General features: G+C 34.1%; 1 protein-coding gene across 1 annotated transcript in view; it reads right to left on the bottom strand.

Moving 5' to 3' along the window:
* LOC106132209 (uncharacterized) overlaps positions 1 to 22,403 on the bottom strand; it is a 74,030-nt gene that overhangs the window by 41,657 nt on the left and 9,970 nt on the right. The window contains exon 2 of the mRNA XM_013331566.2: positions 11,260 to 11,402. Coding sequence (XP_013187020.1) covers positions 11,260 to 11,394 — 135 coding nt within the window. The 5' untranslated portion in view covers positions 11,395 to 11,402. The remainder of the gene's footprint in view (positions 1 to 11,259; positions 11,403 to 22,403) is intronic.

Genomic DNA, 22,403 nt, shown 5'->3' with positions numbered 1-22,403 from the left:
TCAGAGAAAGTTCGTTTCTCATCATGCCCCGGCCGGGATTCGAACCCGGGACCACCAGTGTCACTACCGCTGCGCAACTGAGGCGGCCATTACATTAATTGTGTCCAAATCAAACTCGACTTTCTGTCTTAGACGTTAGATTAGATATTACATCATCAATTCATGTTAGCATTATAGTACCCCGCCTACACTCAAAGGGACCGAAAGAGGTTATCTAGGTTCAACCTATTTGGTTTCACATTTGTCGACTATTAGACACGTCACGTAATTATAATTACTGCCAGTAGTATGTATGTTCAATTAAACTACGCATATTGTAATCTTTATGTAAATAACAAATTATATCGAAGTCAATTTCAAATATCTAACTCGTAACATACCTACACAAAAACACACATCACGTTTTTGTTTCTTATAGGAGTCTCACAAGATCATCTACATATACTAATATTATAAAGCTGAAAAGTTTGTTTGTTTGTTTGAACGCGCTAATCTCAGGAACTAATGGTTCTAATTGAAAAAATATTTTTGTGTTGAATAGACTATTTATCAAAGAAGGCTGAAGGCTATATAACATCACGCTTCAACTATTAGGAGCGAAGAAATAATGGAAAATGTGAAAAAAACGGGGAAAATTATTCATCCTTGAGGGCTTCAATGATGTCCAAAATAACTATTCCACGCGGACGAAGTCGCGGACAGAGCTAGTCGAATAATACAAATAAAAAACCATGTCTCACGTATACGTCAATTCATAGTATGCCCACGGCATTCTTCGTATCCAGGGCAAGTAATGACAAACTCACGATCACTACAGTTGCATCACCGTTGTAGTATTGATAAGTGTTATCAATCTTACGAAATTTCTTCAGAATGTGTTTTTGTGGCGATAAAGTTTGTTGTGATTTATTGTGTTTTTTTTTTACTTTCTTTTATAGATAAATGTTTTACGACTTATGGTACATACATACATATAATCACGTTGATATCCCTTGCGGGGAGGACTGAGTCAACAGTCTCGAAAAGACTGATAGGCCACGTTCAGCTGTTAGGCTTTATGATAGAATTGAGATTCAAATAGTGACAGATTGCTAGCCCATCGCCTAAAAGAAGAATACCAAGTTTATAAGCCTATCCCTTATATAAATATATTGATTGATTGAGTGTGGTACCGTGTGGTTCCCGGCAATGCCGTGTGGTTCCCGGCACCAATACAAAAAAGAATAGGACCACTCCATCTCTTTCCCATGGATGTCGTAAAAGGCGACTAAAGGATAGGCTTACAAACTTGGGATTCTCTTTTAGGCTATGGGCCAGCAACCTGTCACTAGTTGAATCTCAATTCTATCAGTAAGCCAAATAGCTGAACGTGGCCATTTAGTCTTTCAAGACTGTTGGCTCTGTCTACCCCGCAAGGGATATAGACGTGACCATATGTATGTATGTATGTATTGATTGAGTATACCTCGCACTAACGCAATAGTGACACACAAAGTAAGTAAGTAGATACATATCATCATGTATGTTTCGCTCAATGATATCCGTATTGACAATTCTTGACTGAGTCATCCCATTAAAGATGATTCTCGTCCTTTGAGCAAACATTTCATTATTTAACGCAATTAGTTTTGTGCCAACGAACTTAAGAATACTATAAAGACACTACCGATATATAGATCGATATATATACATATAAATATCTACTACCAATACTAAAGAAAAAGTATATAGTGGGCCTACTGGTAGAAATTTCTCTAGAAATAAGTGAAGTCCTCGTAGTACAGATTTCTCTTTAGTTTAAGTTCTATTTTTACTTTCTTAATATTAATTCATATATATTATCTTGTATATATCCCTTGCGGGGTAGATAGTCCCAACAGTAGTGAAATGACTGAGAGGACACAAAAGAAGATTCTCAAGTTTGTAAGCTTAACCCTTAGTCGCCTTTTACGACATCCACGGGAAGAGAGATAGAGTGGTCCTATTCTTTTTTAATTTTCATGCCGGGAACCACACGACAAAAAGAAGAAAGTCACCATTGCCGTAGATAAGAAATGGATGCAGTTGGAATCATAATTTGTACATATAAATCAGATATTTTGCCATACATACATGGAAGCTCCACTAATTATATTTACACGTCTTTGAACTATATTTTTTTGTCGGTCTTTCTTTCTTATTTCATTTTAATTTTTCTTTACCAGTAAGCCTGCACTGGTCGGTATTTAATAGATACGTTTTTACCGTACCGTTAGTGCCGTGTGGTTCCCGGCACCAATAAAAAAAGAATAGGACCACTCCATCTCGTTCCCATGGATGTCGTAAAAGGCGACTAAGGGATAGGCTTATAAACTTGGGCTTCTTCTTTTAGGCGATGGGCTAGCAACCCGTCACTATTTGAATATCAATTCTATCAGTAAGCCAAACAGCTGAACGTGGCCTATCAGTCTTTTCAAGACTGTTGGCTCTGTCTACCCCGTTAGGGATAAAGACGTGATCATATATATGTATGTATGTATGTACGTTTTTACCTACCATAATCAGCATTTTCCTGACATCAAGATTCCTCTGCCTATATCATTGATGTGCCATTGTCGCATCAAGGAAGTGACGTCACTTCCTACCATTGCTCGGCTTTCTACACATGTTCGTTGTGAGTACCCGACAAAATTAACACGAGTACATTTCACTATGGTTCTCTACGCTATAGAAGTGAACATTAAGTTTCACCAGTAATAATGTTCGCTTCAGGAATAATTCATAATTTTCTCATCAGTCTAAATAAATAAATAGGTAACAGAGTTCCCTTCACCAGTAAAAAAGAACCACTCCATCTCCTACCCATAGATGTCGTAAAAGGCGACTAAGGTATAGACTTATAAACTTGGGATTATTTTTTAGGCGATGCGCTAGCAACCTATGTCACTATTTGAATCTCAATTATATCATAAGTCAAAACAACTGAACGTGGATTATCAGCCTTTTCAAGAATGTTGGCTCTGTCTACCAGAAGGGATATATACACGTGGTTATATTTATATGTGTATGTATGTTTATCAGTTCTTTGATACCTATTTGTTGATAAATAAAGAGGCTTCATCAATGCACACTTTTCAATTTAAGCCCTAAAATTAAAGCAATACAATATAAACTCAATCGGGTTGAAAAATTCATAGGTAATAATATAATTTTATATTATAAATACTGGTAATCATTAAAAACTTATTAATGTTGTTTTTTTTTTATTTTTCCTCCAAGGCTAACATCGAAAACGCATACAACCTATACAGTATTTTATTCCTAAAATTTAACACAACGAAATTAGAGCTGGCCAGTCAGTTCGAATTTCGAACAATCAACATTGCCAGTAATAAAATAATGGTAGTAATCTGACCCCTTACGTAAGGTAACCCGATCGATTCTGCGCACTTTCTAATATTTATCATCATTTCAAAGATGCTACCGTTCGTGATACACACAGAGCATGGAAGATCACCTACTGTTTCATTATCAGTGCTCTGTGCTGCCGCCATTTCTGTAAAAATCGATTTAATATACCGCTTGGTAGTATCTTAAAAGTATAGGTAGTTTCTAAGGCCTACAAAAACTATTCTTGACTAATATATCTTTCAAATATACCTATTTACAAGTTTTTCTTTACTGATTGGAAGACGAAAAATGTTTTTATTTACTTATATGTGTAACTGTAGTTAGTCATAAATAAAACTAACCTAATTAGGTATATTGGTAAGAAGTACCTACATATTTTTATTAATTAATCAACTTTAAGACAGTGCCGTGTGGTTCCCGGCACTAATATAAAAAGAATAGGACCACTCCACCTCTTTCCCATGGATGTCGTAAAAGGTAATGCGATGGGCAAGCGACCTGTCACTATTTGAATGACAATTCTATAATTAAGCCTAACAGCCGAAGGTGGCCTGTCAGTCTTTCAAGACTGCTGGCTATGCCTATCCCGTAGGGGATAAAGACGTGATTATATGGATGGATTGCTCTCAGATACAGAAATAAACAACTTTTTACGTAGGCTCGAGTAAGTTTTCAAAGAATGAAAAGTTCCATCAGAGTAAACAAAATAACTTTTTCTATAGTGCCTTATATTGAATTGCTTTATTAAAAATAATGGTATATATCCGTACTATCCATATACAGATTCCATTATTTAGCCATCCAGCTGACAGAGCACTTCCAATTGTCTTCACATTCAGCCATTCCGTTTTGTTCAAGACAATTGACTCTGTCTACCCCGTAAAAGATACAGACAAGATCAAATGTGTAATAAACAATTCTTTGACTTAACCGACAGTAAATAATGGTATATGCCGTGCTGGGATTTATCGGTAAATGTGATAGCATGCATATCCGGAACGCATGTCGTCACCCATATAAATGGTTACCTGAGGAATGTCTCAGCTATAATGCATTGTTTACATGCATGTACTTGTTAAAAATTGCTGTGTATAATCGAAAAAATTTACTAAAATGGGGTAAAAATGTAGTTCAGTTTTAAAATTGTCTGTATTAAGACACAATTAATTTAATAAAATAAAAATAAATAAATGACTTGCAAATTTGATTTGTAAATTACACTTGTTAACATAAATATATTAATAAATAGGAATTTTATATGTGCTTGATAGGACAGACGTCTAATGTGACAACATATAGGTATACCTCTTTATACGAAAGACAAATAAACATTGATGTAGGCTTCGCGCCCGCCAATTTTATTAAGCACGAAAAAACTTTATGAATATTTTTTTCAAACAAACATACAAAATATCCGGGTGCAAGATGATATTCTACATCAACGAGAGTGCAGACCTACCTTTACAATTACCAACTGTCACCACATCCGCGACCATTCGATTAATTCCGAACGCATTACCACTGAGAGGTGTTGCCATTATGTTATACTTATATACAGGTTGTTTTTTTTTTCGTATGGGAAATTTTTACCGCATGTCTAACGATGAAATTGGGCGGGTCTCCAAAAAATAAATACTTTCATAGATAGCAAATAGCAAGAAAAATATTACTTTCACATAATAAAACTGATCCGATCAACCAATTTGTATAAGAGTCAAGAAGAATTTTTTACAGCATATTTGGACGATGAAACGGCAGTTTGAAAAAAATACATATAGCAAAAAGCTAAATAATTATTACTTTCACATATTAAGACTGATCAGATCAACCAATTTGTAGGGAAGTAAATTTTCACATCATATTATAATGATGAAATTAGGCGAGTTTCCAAAAAATACATATACAACTATAGCAAAAAGCGAAAAGAAAAATTACTTCCACATACTAATCTGATCAACCAATTTGTATGGTAGAGAATTTTAATATTTTATTTTGCAATTTTTCAATTTCTTTATGGAAACCTTCTCAGTTTCATCGTCCACACTGCTCTGTAACATCTCCTTAACGAATAAAAAAATCACATGTAGAATAGCAAAATGTCTCTTGCCACCTAGAAAATAAGATCGCCCTGTTAATAACTCCCTCGGCGCCTTTATTACTAAAGAAATGAAAGCGAAATTGTCTCTGATTAATATAAAGTTATGAAGAAGTCATGTACCAATTTTCTTGTAATGAAGTGATGGTGGCCACTGGCTAAGGTCATGGGATCTGACCTGGTAGGTAATGACGCCCTGAGGGGCATTAATGATGGTAAACGTAGTGAAAATAAAATTATTTGTAATGTACTGTTTCATATGTGTTTTAGTAAAGATTATAATTTCGTAAATAGCAATTTTGTGCGAGCCCGAGAATAATATTAATGAGAAGGAATTTTTCAACTTTCAGAACTTACATGAAACTAATGTAAACATTTTTAATCTTAATTATCTTACTACTTTTAATAAATTTTTGTTTTGTTTTGATTACTTTATATTCATTCTTGCATTTTTACCGTGCATCTGCCTCCGAGACATTTTCCATAAATCCTTCTGATATTTTAAATATATATAGGAAATTTATAGTTAGTTATGCAATATACCTAGGTTTTACAGGGCTGAGAAAATTTCTTGATTGTAATTTTTTAAACAATAGGCAATTTCAAATAATACCATAAGTAATAACTTATCATTAAAATATAATAAGACACTAAAATATAAACATTTTGAAAGCGTAATTAGAGAAATGAATCCCCTGGGAACTAGGAACTCTCTTCAATCTTAATAACAACGTGTTATCGATTTTCTACGTGACTGCGCAGTTAATTGCCACGAGATGGCGCTTTCTTTAGCAAAGAAAACAATGGCGCCCACGCCCCCGATTCTTACTCTCATATTGTTTGAGAAATGATAAATAATGCTTAAGTTATAACGGCATTCTTACTTTTTAATCATGAGACCGTCTAGTAAGGCGTTCGTTGTGGCTTCCTGTAAGAACCGTGCTAGTTATAAAGTCTAGAATTTCGTTTCGTTTACCTGTCTTGCGGGTAGTTGAATTTAAAATATTTTCGTTGTACAATAACCTCTTCCTCTCGTTTTTTCACTAACATGCACCGTCAGCTCAAAATTTTTAATCAGTGCAAGATATCTTTACTTTGTCGTACCATTTAAGTTTTATTTCGCCTATATATAGGACCAAGGATTTAAGAGAACTCGAAAGCAGTAGTAGATTTATACAAGTTGTGTTGACCTTGTAAACTATTTTGAAAATAAAACTATTTTCATTTTGTAATTATAAAACCTAGACCATAAGACAAGACATGTAGACCAAAGAAATAAATGTTGATACTAATGATTCTACGCTTAATACTCTCTCAAGACATTTCAAATTTATCATCATTCCCTTATATTAAGACACTAATTGCTCCATTCATCTACTGCATCTTAAGTTCTATTCTGCCAAGCAAAATCATAACATGTTTTTCTTCGACATTATTTACAAATCTTAAGCTATTGTGATTGAGTTTATTTTTGCATGAACATGTTTTATGATGATCCCAACAATATGCGCAGCAACAATGCGATCTCAGTTTCCCACGTTCAGAACATGTGCATCAGTTACAGTGCATCGTGTATGCATTGTTCCTTGGAGAGGTTTTTGTAAGTCTTTAGTATTCATTCTCTCGTATCCGTTATCCGGGTGTCATTGGGAATCACTTATACCAGTTATTCGGAACGAGGTTGCTTCGCTTAGGTTAATTTGAGGATTGAGATCATCCGTTTTTGTTTGTGTGTGTAAATGAACTAAAGCCGTTTTAAAGTCAAATGGTAATTTGAAAATTATTATCTATACTTTGTTTTCGGTTACTGAGTTTTTACATTCTTAATTACGAATGTATGTATTAATTTTCAACTACTTAGTAAATATATAATCACGTCAATATCCTTTGCGGGGAAGACAGAGCCAACAGTCTTGAAAAGACTGATAGGCCACGTTCAGCTGTTTGGCTTTATGATAAAATTGAAATTTAAACATTGACAGGTTGTTGGCCCATGGCCTAAAAGAAGAATCCCAAGTTTATAAGCCTATCCCTAAGTCACATTTGACGACATACATGGTGTAATCTTATTATTTTTTATGTTGGTGCTGGGACCACACGTTGCTATTACTCATAAAGTTATCAAAAATACATAGTAAATAGTGGGCAAATTTTTGTAGTAGAGTCAGTATAAATTCATTTTGTATTCTGACACGGTCTTTATATTAGCGACTATCTGTTTCTTTATTCTCTTTAAATTTATTTTTACGATACTGTGATTTAGTAGCACTAAAAGACCATGTGAACTGAATTGATGAAGCAATGATTTTGTGAGCTTAAAAGGATTTACTTGCACATGTTATAAATATATTTTGTTTAGGCGACGCCATCACATAAACATGTGGTCGACCTGCTTTATATAGCCGTAATTCTCTCAAACGACCATAAACAATAGTAATATTGACTAACCTAATTTAAAGATAGAATAGCAATGTCATAAAATATAAGAAAATCTAAATTGTGACATCTTTTTAATAGTAATCATAACTTGAATGACATGATCCAATATTTTTTTCAGTTCTGGCTGTTAGTCTCTGGAATGCTCTTATATAAAATAAATCCAATATTTTAAAGTCTGAAGGTTAGAGATTCGACAAACTTAAAGTTCATTTCAACACATTTTTGGTCTGATTAACAAGATTTTGATCAAAACTGAAAATGAGATTAATGCCTAATCAAAGCGCCCATTGCAACACTCTCTCGCTCACTTTCCATTGCTCGCATACAATACCGTCTTATCTAAACAGCACAGTAGTTCACAGCAATGGAGAACAATCGAGAAATCTCCAGTTATCACATCTGGCCATCTAATGTCAGTGTCGCCTTACTAATTAATATGCCGCTGAAGGTAATGGCTCATACAATACGGTTTCGAAACTGTCTCATAGCCACTATTCTTATGCCTGAATATTTCATTAAGAGTTGCATTAGCCATTGTGGTGTTTGTTAAAATTCTTTAGTCACTACAACGTTGTAATTAACTGCTTGATAAGTTATAATTTATGGATAGTTATCTTTTGGTATTTTTCTCATCATTTGTTTATTTTGGTCATAGTCTTTGATTATTCCCAATTTTATGATTTCTCAGATTTCTGTGTAATGTTTACTGTATTTACATTAGTGGTTAAATCAACCGATCTAATAATTTGTAAGCCATTGAATTTGTCCTAAATAGCTAATATATCTAACCGTTTATCCGCAAAAATAAATTTCGTACATGCTATCAGTGTGATCTAAATATTTGCGACTGTCAAACCTAAACGTTAACAAGATATTACCAGCAAACCAGATTAATCCATCGCTACCGTATATTAAGAAACAGATAACGAAATAACATTACAATTTCTTAAACGTGTACCGTTAAATAAACATGAGATAAGATATCACGCAGTTAAATCAGTCATTTCCTGTCGTCAGGCCGTTCGTCAGGTAAGGCTGTGGTCAATTTGTTGGTTCCCAGCGCTGCTGAGACCGAGGGAATGACGCTATTAACTCGAAGAAAGTGAAATCTATGTGCAATGCATTTTCTTGGTACAAATATTAAATCAGATGGTGTTGGAGGGAAAAACTGTGGAATAGTTCCGCTTTGTAGATTGCCCACCGGGAGTAGAGGAAATACTATGGTTATCATGTGCCATGTGGTTCCCGGCACCAATACAAAAAAGAATAGGACCACTCCATCTCTTTCCCATGGATGTCGTAAAAGGCGACTAAGAGATGTCACTATTGGAATCTCTATTCTATCATTAAGCCAAATAGCTGAGCGTGGCCATTCCGTCTTTTCAGGACTGTTGGCTCTGTCTACCCCGCATGAGATATAGACGTGACCATATGTATGTATGTATGTACTATGGTCATCATAATGTTACATTTTAATAAACTTAACAAATTAAAGGGATGTTATGTTTTAAAGTTCTATTCTAGGCTAAATCAAAAGTAGACGAACGAAACTGGTACTTATAAAGGAAAAAACAAAAGTCACGTAATGAGTACGACTATACCTATATATCGAATCGCTATCAATGATAAAACTATGGTATTTTCAGCAAAACGTAAATAAATGTTTTATTGAGTAATGAATAAAAAAAAACTTGAATGCTAGCGAAAAAATGATAAAAAATTATGATAGATGATAAAGTTTATTTTGAATTATGTTTATTAGTTTTTAAAAATTGTAGCGGTGCCAAGGATGATCTTTGAGAAACTCCAAGCTATAACAGTTTTTATTTGAAGATGTAAAACAAGTAATGATTTATGTTGATATGTATATACATTAAAATTTCATTTAATTTGAAACTAACTTCTTTCTTTTTCTTTATTATTATTTTTATTATTTTTAATATTTACAAATCTAATATAACATGAATAAATTTTTCTTACAATTTAGAAATATATATAGGGGAGACCGGGTACAAAAGTAACATTTTGTACTTTTACTTTGGTTTCTTGTTAGGTGTGATTATTTTATTGAAATGAATATAAACATTTAAACATTCCATTTATGGTCTTTACATCGGTATCTCAATTTTGCTTTTTATTGTTCATTTGATATGAATCACAGAGACTTGAAAAAAAATGGGAAGTTGTTACTTCCGACCACGTAGGCAGGTCGAAAGTAACACATTGTGGGTCAAAAGTAACAGGCCAAAAGGGTTCGTAAAGAAAACAATATAACATATTAAATTAACATATTATTTATTTTAGGACTTTACATTCAAAGAACTTGCATTTAAAAACTTAAAAAAATATATTTTAAGAAACCAAAACAACTTTTAATGTATTCTTCTAATAATGAGATCAATAATTTTTAAACTTTAAGCAATCATTTTTATAATCAGCCTTATTTTAATCAGACACACAATTGTAACATATATAACTGTGTAACTGTATAATGTTACATGACAAACATTATATTTTTTTGCCAAGGCTCTAATTTTTGTACCATTTCTTGAAAGCTCTTCAGCCGCTTTTCGGTATACTTCCGTGTCAGTGGTTCCTCGTGTGGTAGTTCTGATGCGCTGTCGCGGCATCCTGTTAAAATAAATACACACATAACAATGATAAGCAAACAAAGTTAACAAATCACAAAAATAACATGTTACTTGTGTACCCATAGGGCTATGTTACTTTTGTACCCGACCACATTTCTGTTAAAATATCAAAGATAACATTAAAAAGAAACGTGCTAGACAAAAATGAATTAAAATTCTGTGTAATCAATCTAATCAAGAATTAACATGCAAACATTCAGATTGGTATCATCTTTAAAAGACTACAAAAACACTAAATAAGAAAACGATAAAATACTTACGTTTGGTTTGTGAAATCACAAAACGTCTTCTCACACAACCTAACAGTGCGAGGCGCGGGTGGCAACTGAATGCAAGCGAAGGGGGGTACCGCCCCGCTGTGAACTTACGACATCAACGTGGTATTTGACGGTTAGATATACGCACAGAAGATTTGTTACTTTCGACCCGCCGTTACTTTTGTACCCGGTCTCCCCTATGTATTTAGATTGCAGATTTTAGCAACTTCTCTTGAATTTTTACCTTATTTTAATACGATCTGACAGACACTCAATCGAGTTACTAAATTAATAACTTTAACTAATATAGGTACCTTTAATCCGTCAAAATCCTTCCTCATCATCAAAGACATCAATTAGAATATGAATATTGTTGACGTCAACTCAACTAATGACCAAACAACTTGATCTCTGATATCGTACTCACCGTTCGCTGAGAGAGGTCAGCCACGGAGTCGTGTCGCTGGTCGAGGCTGCCCAGACTACAGCAAGATGCTGAGGAGGCGAGGCTCACGGAGTCTGCGCGCGCGCGGTGAGGTGACACCGCGACGTGTTTCAGCATGCCGACACCTATGACAAGGAAATAATAATTAAATTAAAAACAAAATAAAAAAAAATTAAAAAATTTAAATGAAGAGATGAGTTAGGCTTGACTTTATTTAAAAATGTTTCGCTCTTTAGAACCCCACTAACATCCCGTTCAATTTTAATATCACCTGTTTTAAAAAATCGAAAATATTTAAGTTTGCCATGGATGTAATACTTTCTAATAAATAAATGAACATTTTTGTTACTAACTTTATAAGAATGCGTTATCCAAAAGACTGATCGATAGCCTAAGCTTTTTTCCAGAGAAGACCTTTACGACCAAATAATAATTGTATTATTGCTAACAGGGAAATAAAAGCATTACCACTCAAGAAATAATAAACTAAATTATAACGAGTAATGATTTTATTACTGAAAGCAATGAAACAATAGCATTCATTCCACAAGAGACAAAATGAAACCATAAACTTATGATTTTATAACTGCTGCAAAAAAAAATCATTAAACAATTAGCAACTGAGTACTTAATGATTTTATTGTAAGGAAGCAAAAGACAGATGATAAAATGAAATTGCAACAAAATAATGATTTTATTAGAGCTTTCAAGGAAACACAACGGAACTTATTGTACTCGTTACAACAATCGAGTAATGATTTTATTATTGCAAACAAAATACAGCAGAAAATAAATCTGACCATGTAATGATTTTAAAATACTAAGAAAAAAAAGAAGAAACATTAAACCGAACTGCAACCGAATAATGATTTTATTAGTTAACAAAAGGAGAAGACGGTATTGTGACAAAGAACTCAATAACGATTGTGTTAATGTCGGAGACATGTGGCGCGTCTTGTTTGTTCCGCAACCCGCCTTCTGAGAACACTAGTACCTGATCTCAGCTTGTCTTAGAGACAAAAGATTAGTGATGTTAAACTATCGATAGTTAGGATATCGATAATTAGATTATCTGTTATAAGTTTTAGCCCTTGTTGCACTCTTTTACGCAAATACAAAATTGAATTTTGAATTTATTTAATACCTTGAGTAGTTAGTGCAAGGTATAATCAGTCCCGTCATTGATATAAATATAATGCTTTATTGGTGAAGTTATTCTTATACAAATGTGATTTTCCAGAATCGACAAGTGACATTTACTTTAAGTAAAGGAAATGATAAGTTGTTTATTTGTCATCATATAAAACAAAATGGCTTACCCAATTGTGTTGTTTATGCCTTTATTATTAAACCAGAATTCTTCAATAATAATGATATTGCGTGCAGACAATACAAAGTAACATGTAATGAAGTGGTAGCCGAGATAGCAAGCACATGTGCGCCCGCGCAAGGGGCGGGGCGCATCCGTTGCATCTGCTGCAATATTGTTCTACGCAAACTAATGTTTAACTTTTTTTGTAACAATTGAATGGGATGTGGTTGAGATACATCATGGGTAATGGATTCTTTTTGCTGTGAAATTTTAGCAGGTCGATGCCCCCCCACACAAAAAAAAATCTTAGCCACCATATTTTTCAGTTTGATCACTCTCATTGTTGTATATTTAGTAAATTAAACTTTTAATTTTCTATCTTACATCGCAGAAAACTTTTCTAATAAAATTATAAACATCTCATTAGAAGGTACTTGATGACAAATATTCAGGTTAATTAAAAAAAACATGCCAATAATAATAAGCCTGAATACACCTATCTGTATACCCCGCAAGGGATATAGACGTATTTAATTTGTGTGTGTGCGAATACATCTAAAAGTTATTGTTAGCTAAATTACGAAAAACTTATTTATAGATATTAATTTGAGCAATCACACATGATTTCAAATGTAGCATACGCACGGTAGTGTAAAGATCACGGCCGCCATATTTGTTTGACAATAGCAATTGCGCATACGCATCAATCAACATTAGATGCGTAACATCCGATAACTGTACCCTTTGACTATTTACTCGCTGTACTTATTATATATAAGAAAGAAAATACATAACACATTATAATTTAACTAGTAAACATACATACATATAATCGCGTCTATATCCCTTGCGAGGTAGACAAAGCCAACACTCTTGTAAAGACTGGTAGGCCATGTTCAGCTGTTTGGCTTAATGATAGAATTGAGATTCAAATAGTGACAGGTTCCTAGCCTAAAAGCAGAATCCCAAATTATAACGATATCGTAAAAGGCGACTAAGGGATGTGCCCTTAGTCACCTTTTACGACATCGTTAAGTGGCCAATCAATTTTTTCAAGACTTATGACTCTGTACATACATAAATCACGTCTATTTTCCTTGCGGGTAAGATAGACCAGAAAGGGTAATGACTTACATACTTCACATTGAACATTTAGATTGAAAAAAAATAATTCAAATAAGGTTTTAATACTAATCTATTAGCACCTTATGTAATCCATCAATCCATTTTTATTCGTGCCAAAAAAAAACAAACAGACACACACGCAAATAACATAACTGTCAATACTTGCGCAGTCGGGTATAAAGTCAAGGTCGGTGCGGCAGTCATAATGGTAGTCTATTTAGAAAGTAATGTGTGGTTATGTACTAAGACTCCTTATAAGTAAAGATTGCTGCTTTCCGACCTGGTTCTAGTTGAGTGCCGTGTGGTTCCCGGCATCAGTACAAAATAGAATAGGACCACTCAATCTCTTTCCCATGGATGTCGTAAAAGGCGACTAAGGGATAGGCTTACAAACTTGGGATTCTTTTTTTCGGACGATGGGTTAGCAACCTGTCACTATTTGAATCTCAATTCTATCATTAAGCCAAACAGCTGAACGTGGCCTATCAGTCTTTTCAAGACTGTTGGCTCTGTCTACCCCGCAAGGGATATAGACGTGACCATATGTATGTATGTATTAAAATTGACACCTTATTTGTAATTATTCCATTACATAATAACCAGAGATCGGATATTCGGAAGCATATTTACCTAAAGTTGGGGTGTTGGGTTAGTATGGAACGTACTTCTGTGCCTCAAAAATTCCCGGATTCGGCATTGATACACTTAATTTTCTAATTATGGTCTGAATACTGACTAAAAAATCACGCGGTATAATTCTGTAATCCCGGTAGGTAGGTAATTTTTTAATAAATATGATCATCCATCACTTATCACTTATGTTTATAAAGGTGTTTATCATACCTAATATACGATAAGTTTCAATTTCTTGTTTAATAAACTTTCCGGGATTCAAAATAATTCGAATCCCGAAAGCAAGAAGCCGCCTCCATACTTTCTTAGCCAAAATTTAGTTTAGGTAAATATGCATTCGAGTATCCGATCTCTAATACTAACACATTATCCCCAGAGAAATAACAAAGTGAACATTGATCGGCTTGAACCTAGACCTAGATTACTTCCAGCTAACCAGACATTAAGATGGAATCGTTTATACAGTTATTATTTTATTTGAAAAGTTTAAGTGATCAATGTGTAATATTTAAATTAAAATGTTTTCCGGCTGATTTTAACATCTCTGTACTCGATATTGACACAGAAAAAAGATTTTAAAAAAGGTTAAAATCGAAGAAAGATTCATCTGATTCCGCGGAAGCAATTAACACGCAATAATTTAGTTTTGATTGGATTAAAATTAATAAGCCACTTGGTAATTAAACCGCATTCTTAACTGATTAACAGCTATGGTTCAGTTCTCACATGAAAATGTTTGTTTGTAAGTTAAACTTAAATGAAATCTAAATATTTTTTCGCGTATTTATTGTAAAACTAGCTTTTACCCGCAGCTTCGCCCGCGTTGCATCCGGAAACAGTTTTTTCTCCATATTAGAATGGGATTGGAATAATTTGTTATGAGAGTATAAAATTGGTTGTTCCGTGTGGTTCCCGGCACCAATACAAAAAAGAATAGGACCACTCCATCTCTTTCCTATGGATGTAGTAAAAGGTGACTAAGGGATAGGTTTATAAACTTGGGATTCTTTTTTAGGCGATGGGCTAGCAACTTGACACTATTTGAATCTCAATTCTATCATTAAGCTAAATAGCTAAACGTGGCCATTCAATCTTTTCAAGACTATTGGCTCTGTCTACCTCGCAAGGGATATAGGCGTGACCATATGTACCTATGTACGATGTATGTATGTAAATTGAGAATTATTTTAGTACGCTGCTATACACAACATTGTTTGTTCTTCCATTTGTTGCCAAAATAAACAAATTTTGTGAATTGATACACGCGAACAGGCGACATATACATGGGCAGCCATGGGAAAAACATGGCTTTTCCAGATGCACTCCCGCAACTTGCAATGTATGCCCTTGCGCTTTGTTAATTGTTATGGCAAAACTTAGGTTTATGGGAAACTGTACCCATTTACATTGAAAAGTAAAATCAGTGGGGATTATTGGAATTCGAGGTATCATTACACTTTCCCCTTTACCTACACCTGTTAAAATAGTGGCGCCAATTATATTTTGCCCTAATTGAATTATTCTAAGCCTAGTTCCATTGCATAAACGGGGAGCATCTAAATTTCGCATCAGCATGATAGGTACACCTACTTTTAAATTTATCTTATGCGATGGAACACCTGAAAGTTCAAGCGAGTTCAAAAACTCAGCTGGGTACGAAGTGCTCTGTTCTGGTTCGATGACTGTGTCAATGGACAAATATAGTTTTGATTCACTTTGAATCTCATTTAAAATATTGACATTGACTATGTTCACAGTGTCGTAAATTCTGTTGCTGATCCGGATAAACTTTGACAATGAGCTCCTCCACATTTTCTACCAAATTGCAGAAATCCTGAGTGAGCGAAATGTAACCTTTACTGTCTGTATGCATGAGTCCATCGCCAATTTTTATGAGATTACCAGCATAATGTCTGGCATCTGCGTCATTATAGAGGTGTATGTCATATTCGTTGTAAGACTAAATTTTTAACTGCTGGCCATAATCTGGACGATTTTAGACAGGCTTTGTTTTCTTCTGCCGGTGTACCCCTTTGGATCACTGGCAAAGTCTGCCTAAAATAACCTGCAAGCAAAACTACCATTCCTCCCATAATATCTGTACTGTCTCTTAAATCCTGAAGAGTCCTGTTTAAGGCCTCTACAGCTTTTTTGTCAGCCATCGTGCTTTCATCCCACACTAAAAGCTTACACTGTTTCAGCATTATACCGCGTGAGATGTATTTGCTGAAATTGTAGATAGGGGATTCTTCCTGTGAAATTTTAATACAGAATGTGCAGTGCGGCCGCCATTAAGTAATGTGGCGTCGATGCCAGAAGAAGCAACAGCAGCAGCAATTTTTTGGTCTTTTCTAATGGACGCTAATAAAAGATTTAATAAAAAGGTTTTTCCAGTGCCTTCTGGAGCATCGAGAAAAAAGAGTGCACCATTTCCTGATTCGATTTGATTTAACACTCGTTGATAAATTTGACTCTGTTCTGGAAGTAGTTGAGGGACTAACTCGTTGACTTGCTGTTGTAATACTGTAATATCATAGTTTCTTCTACTGTAATATCGTAATTCCCGAACTATATCGTCATCTAAGTCATTTTCATATACTCTTTGTGGGCTTACCATTCCAAAATCTTGTAGTTTCTTTCCCGACATTGCTATAACCTTGTTTTCAATTTTAATCAGTGCTTCATTATAAATGTATGTGTACGCTGTAATGGTCGTAAAGCAAGCGCCATCTATTGATTATGTTGCAAAGTCATAATCTGACATTCTGCCAAATTGTATCTCCATTGATTTAAAATTCACTCCGCGCATTTAGCGCCATCTAGTGATTATGTTGCAAAGTTATAAATTCTTCTTCAAGTCATAATCTGACATTCTGCCAAATTGTATCTCCATTGATTCAAAATTCACTCCGCGCATTTAGCGCCATCTAGTGATTATGTTGCAAAGTTATAAATTCTTAGCAGACGTCTCCAAATCGTAATCTGACATTCTGCCAAATTGTATCTCCATTGATTCAAAATTCACTCCGCGCATTTAGCGCCACCTATGTAAGAGAGCACAGGTTTTTCGCTAATCCCACGGGAACGATAGTTTATTTCAGAATAAAAGGTACCCTATGTCCTTCTCCATACTCTGAACTATAATATATCCGAAATTTCAAGAAGATTGGTTGTGTAGATAACGCGTGAAAAGAAAACAAACAAACAAACAAACAAACTTACTTTCGCATTTATAATATTAGTATGATACAGTATCGTTGAGTTAGTATTTCGTAACACAAGTCTCGAACTTACTTCGAGGCTAACTCAATCTGTGTAATTTGTCCCGTATATATTTATTTATAAGTATTTATCAAACAGCTGAGCGTGGCCTATCAGTCTTTTCAAGACTGATGGCTCTGTCTACCCCGCTAGGGATATAGACGTGATCATATGTATGTATGTATGTATTTGTCAAAAAGCTTCAAACTACCTAAGCACTTAACCCCGTTGAGGCCAACGTTCAAGGAACAGTAACTGTAATTTGCACAAACAAATCGACCACTGGTAAGAGAAGATGCACCAGCTAAAGAAACTTCCAGTATTGGTCATTGGTCCTCGCCAGATGGATATGAAATATGATATGAAAGGGCATAGTTGATTCTACGAGTATTCTTGATAAATAGTGGTGGCTCTGTCTACCCCGCTAGAGATATAGACGTGATCATATGTATGTCTGTGCATTTATACCCATACATTTATTTGTATGTTTGTTTGTTGATCTGCATTAGCTGCATATTTCAGTAATCCGCTAAATGAAAAACCTTCAATCTGTTTGCTTTGCACGTCAAATCTTACGTTTGTTTATAAGCAACCACCGATTTGCTCCTTTTAAAGAATTAACACTATTTGGGTTTATAATCGTTCTTACATTTGTTTACATTATCTTCCAAATGGTGTTTATCGGTTCAAAATTCGTAATTTTGTTTAAAAAAGGACATGATTCATTACAAAATTTATGTCAAAAAAGTTCTTTGTGTTCATTTTACTGTCATTGTTATAGATGTTAAATTTCACATTGCAAAATTATAAATATCAATCATAATATCTAACATATATACATACATACATATGGTCATGTCTATATCCCTTGCGGGGTAGACAGAGCCAACAGTTTTGAAAAGACTGAACGGCCATGTTCCGCTATTTGGCTTAATGATAGAATTGAGATTCAAATAGTGACAGGTTGCTAACCCATCGCCCAAAAAGGAGTCCCAGTAAGCCTGTCCCTTAGTCGTCTTTTACGACATCCATGGGAAAGAGAAGGAGTGGTCCTATTATTTTTTGTATTGGTGCCGGGAACCACACGGCACAATTATCTAATTTGGATCAAATAAAACGATATCAAAGTTTTCAATTTCCTGTACATATTTTAGATGTGTATTTCGAAATATATTAGATATTTTGAAATTATCATCACACTTTCAATTTAGGTGTCATTCTCTGTCGTAATTTCAATTATTAAATCCGACACAAATCGCTAACATACACATGTTCTCCGACATTTAATTTAACTGTTACAAGTTATTTAACATCCCGTGCTTTGGCCGATATACTCGTAGTTATTCCGATCATTACAACAACTTGCTTCATCATTTTATTTTTGGCGCTATATCGCTACGGGTATATATTATTCTTCTATCATTTTAGATATAGAGATTGTATTGTATAGTTGTAAGCAGCGAATATTTCTAGAACATGGAATAAACGCCGAATGATATCCTTTGCGTGGTAGATAGAGCCAACAGTCTTGAAAAGACTGAATGGCCACGTTCAGCTATTTGGCTTAATGATATGATTGAGATTCATACAGTGCCAAGTTAAAAGAAGAATCAGAAGTTTTTAGCCTATCCCTTGGTCGCCTTTAACGACATCCACGAGAAATAGATGGAGTAGTCTTAACACAGATTTTTGAAACAAACATGTGAGTATTAGGAAATGAAAAAACTCATACCCTAAAAAATTTAATATCCATTAATAATGAGAATAATATGGCAGGTAGCAACGAATTATTTGTATGCTTAGACCATGTTTCAAATATAATATGTAGATCATTGACCGAAGTGTGTCAATGTTTGATTTAGGTAGGTACCATTGTTATGTTGCGTCTGCAAGTCGTGTGCCTTCTAACGGGTTTGTCGTCATGTTGGATAATACCAAGTAATATTTCTATGACATCGTTGCGAAAATGATTTCGAAATAAAGACTAGTTAGCATGAGATATCTAATTAAAATGATTCTAGATATTATTTATCTGTCCCGTTTCTGTCATTGTCTCGTCTTTATCTCGGTTAAGATTTAATAATTTTTTTTATTTTTATGTATTCTAGGATCTATTATAGCTTTTTGAAATCTAAAAATGAACAATGTCTTTTTTTAGATTTGATGGATTTTTTTATTTACATAAATTAAATTTCAGACTGCATAAAAAGCAAAATAATATTTATATATATATATATATAAACATATATATTGTAACTAGCTTCAGAAAAACAAACCTGTAAGTATGCTATTCATAGAACTGATCATCAAAAGTTAATTAGATAGATCACTAAGGAACCAAATAGAATAAAAAAAGGACAATTTGTAAGTTCTGCACGTAAACTTTATTAACGGTGACTCTTTTTGGTCTGCTGATTGCCTGAAAGAAACTGACATAATGAAATCTGAATGAAAAAATCGTGGTACGAGTTCATTAGAAGTGCCAAATGTAAATTTTTACAAGTGAGATCATTTAGTTAAAAACAATCTTTGCCAAGTCTAATGCCAGTTTTTTGCTATTTTACGCTTTTTTAATCCACATGTCATCAATATACATCATTAAAATTCCTAAGCAAAGCCAGGAGAAATATCAATACGTAATGAACCTATTAGATGCTGTTAATTCTGGCATCACTCAACATTCTCACTCGTTAGCAAGACCATTCGTATCATAAGATTGATAGTCCGTCGATAAACATGGTAACTTGAATAAATATTCAGATCCAGTTATTGATGGATCGATATACAAATAAATTGATGTAATTACTTGTATATCGATCTTTATAAATCACTTTAAAAGGTGAGACCTTTATAAGAAAAGTGGTTTGTAAAGATTAGGTAAATCTACACTGGTGATGTGATGGCATTATTGTGTGCGATACTGCAATAAATTATAGTAACTAGATCTTATATGGAAGAAAATCTTAACGCGTAAAGTATGTTTTTATCTAACTTTAATTTGTAAATAATGATATTTGCAAGCTTAACAACATTTTTTGTTCGTATTACAGATTTTTCTTTGAAATACCAAAACATTTTTACTATGATTTTGACCGACAGATCATCTTTTTTTATACAGCTTATTAATACTAAAGCTAAAAATATTAAAACCTCAGATTTTATTGAGTAACCGACCACATCCTGCGCACGCGCGCTTCAAAGTGCATGATTTTGTACGGAGGAAGCCGTAAATGGTATGGGATGTGAAGTTTCATCACCAAGTCGCATTTCTCCAGTTCAACCTGAGGTATGTGGATGCATTTACATAGCTACATGGACTTCTGCATCTTAAGTAAACAGTTACGATTTTTAATTAGATTTTATTCCGTTATCATAAGGTTGACTCGAGGTTCATTTGAGTTATCAAAGCATGATCTGCATCTGGCTCGAAATGTTACTGGGGTATTTGAAAATTGTAACGATTTTTATTGGTGTTCATGTCGAAATTAATGCGAGAAATGTTTGGTCTTCAAACTCTCTCATATTCACAGTGCGCGATAAATCAGCAGATAGTGATATTTTACATGTTGCATTAGAAATCACTAAATATTAACCGTTTTGTTCAATTAAAGATACCCGTGTATATTTTTTTTTCTTACGACATCCACATTTAGAATAAAAATTTCCGATAAGACATAATTTTAAATAGACCCAAAGTCACCAACTTATTAAAAACCTTTAGTGATGCTCAAAATGTCGAACTATAAATTAATAATTTATATAAATCTCGATTGCTGAGGTTTAATCGACAAATACATCAGAATACTGGTTTATGATGTGTAAGGCGTGATTCCTGCAAATGCAACTGATTTTGCATGTAAAGTACTTAAGCACGTGTTGAACAATTTGTTTATTCAAATCTAGTCAGGTTTTTCCAGGATCTGAATGGCTTCGGCCTTGAGGTCGGGGTCGTTAGCACCCGGGGCTTGTTGCGTATGCGCCGGTCGCGTACGCTCAGTGATAGCAGATTCGGTTTCCGGTTCGCTCGAAGAGTTATAAAAATCTTTCGGAACGGATATGTTTACTGGTTTCATTAAATTCTTAATTAAGTGAAGTAGTCAAACGGTATGTTCTGGTAAGTATCGTGTTGGAATTCAAAGAATGCAGTCGAAACGATATCCTTATTGCTTTTATTGATAATGGAAATTTACTTCAGAGTAAATGTGAAACCTTTCGAAATGAAAAAATAATTATCATATATCCAATCACAAGAAAATAAATATGAAACATGAATACTTGAAACATATAACATAAATTGGTGTAAATTAGCGAAGTTTTTGAAGTTTAAAAACACTTTAATCTGCTTCTCCATTTGTCTCTAGTAGGTTTATTTTCAATTTCATACAAGTATACTAGTCATGAACCCAAACAGTAAAGAAACGCATTAAACATATCACTTTATGAGTTATCTATCAATAACTTAATCTTGGCATGCTGTTACTTAAATCTGGATTGAGTGAAATGGTTATTTGTGATTTGTATCTGTCTACGTCTGTTATTGATTCTATCATTTGTACTAATTCATTTGCATTGACAAAATAGGAAAGGCTTATAAACTTGGGATTCTTTTTTAGGCGATGGGCTAGCAATCTTTCACTGTTTGAATCTCAATTCTATCATTAAGCCAAATAAGCTGAACGTGGCCATTCAGTCTATTCGAGACTGTTGGCTCTGTCTACCCCGCAAGGGATATAGACGTGACCATATGTATGTATGTAGGTATGTATTGACAAAATGAGTAGATATTAATTATAGC

Source organism: Amyelois transitella, chromosome 2, assembly GCF_032362555.1.
Source record: "Amyelois transitella isolate CPQ chromosome 2, ilAmyTran1.1, whole genome shotgun sequence".
Classification (NCBI taxonomy): Eukaryota; Metazoa; Arthropoda; class Insecta; order Lepidoptera; family Pyralidae; genus Amyelois; species Amyelois transitella.
This window is presented reverse-complemented; position numbering and strand designations above follow the sequence as displayed.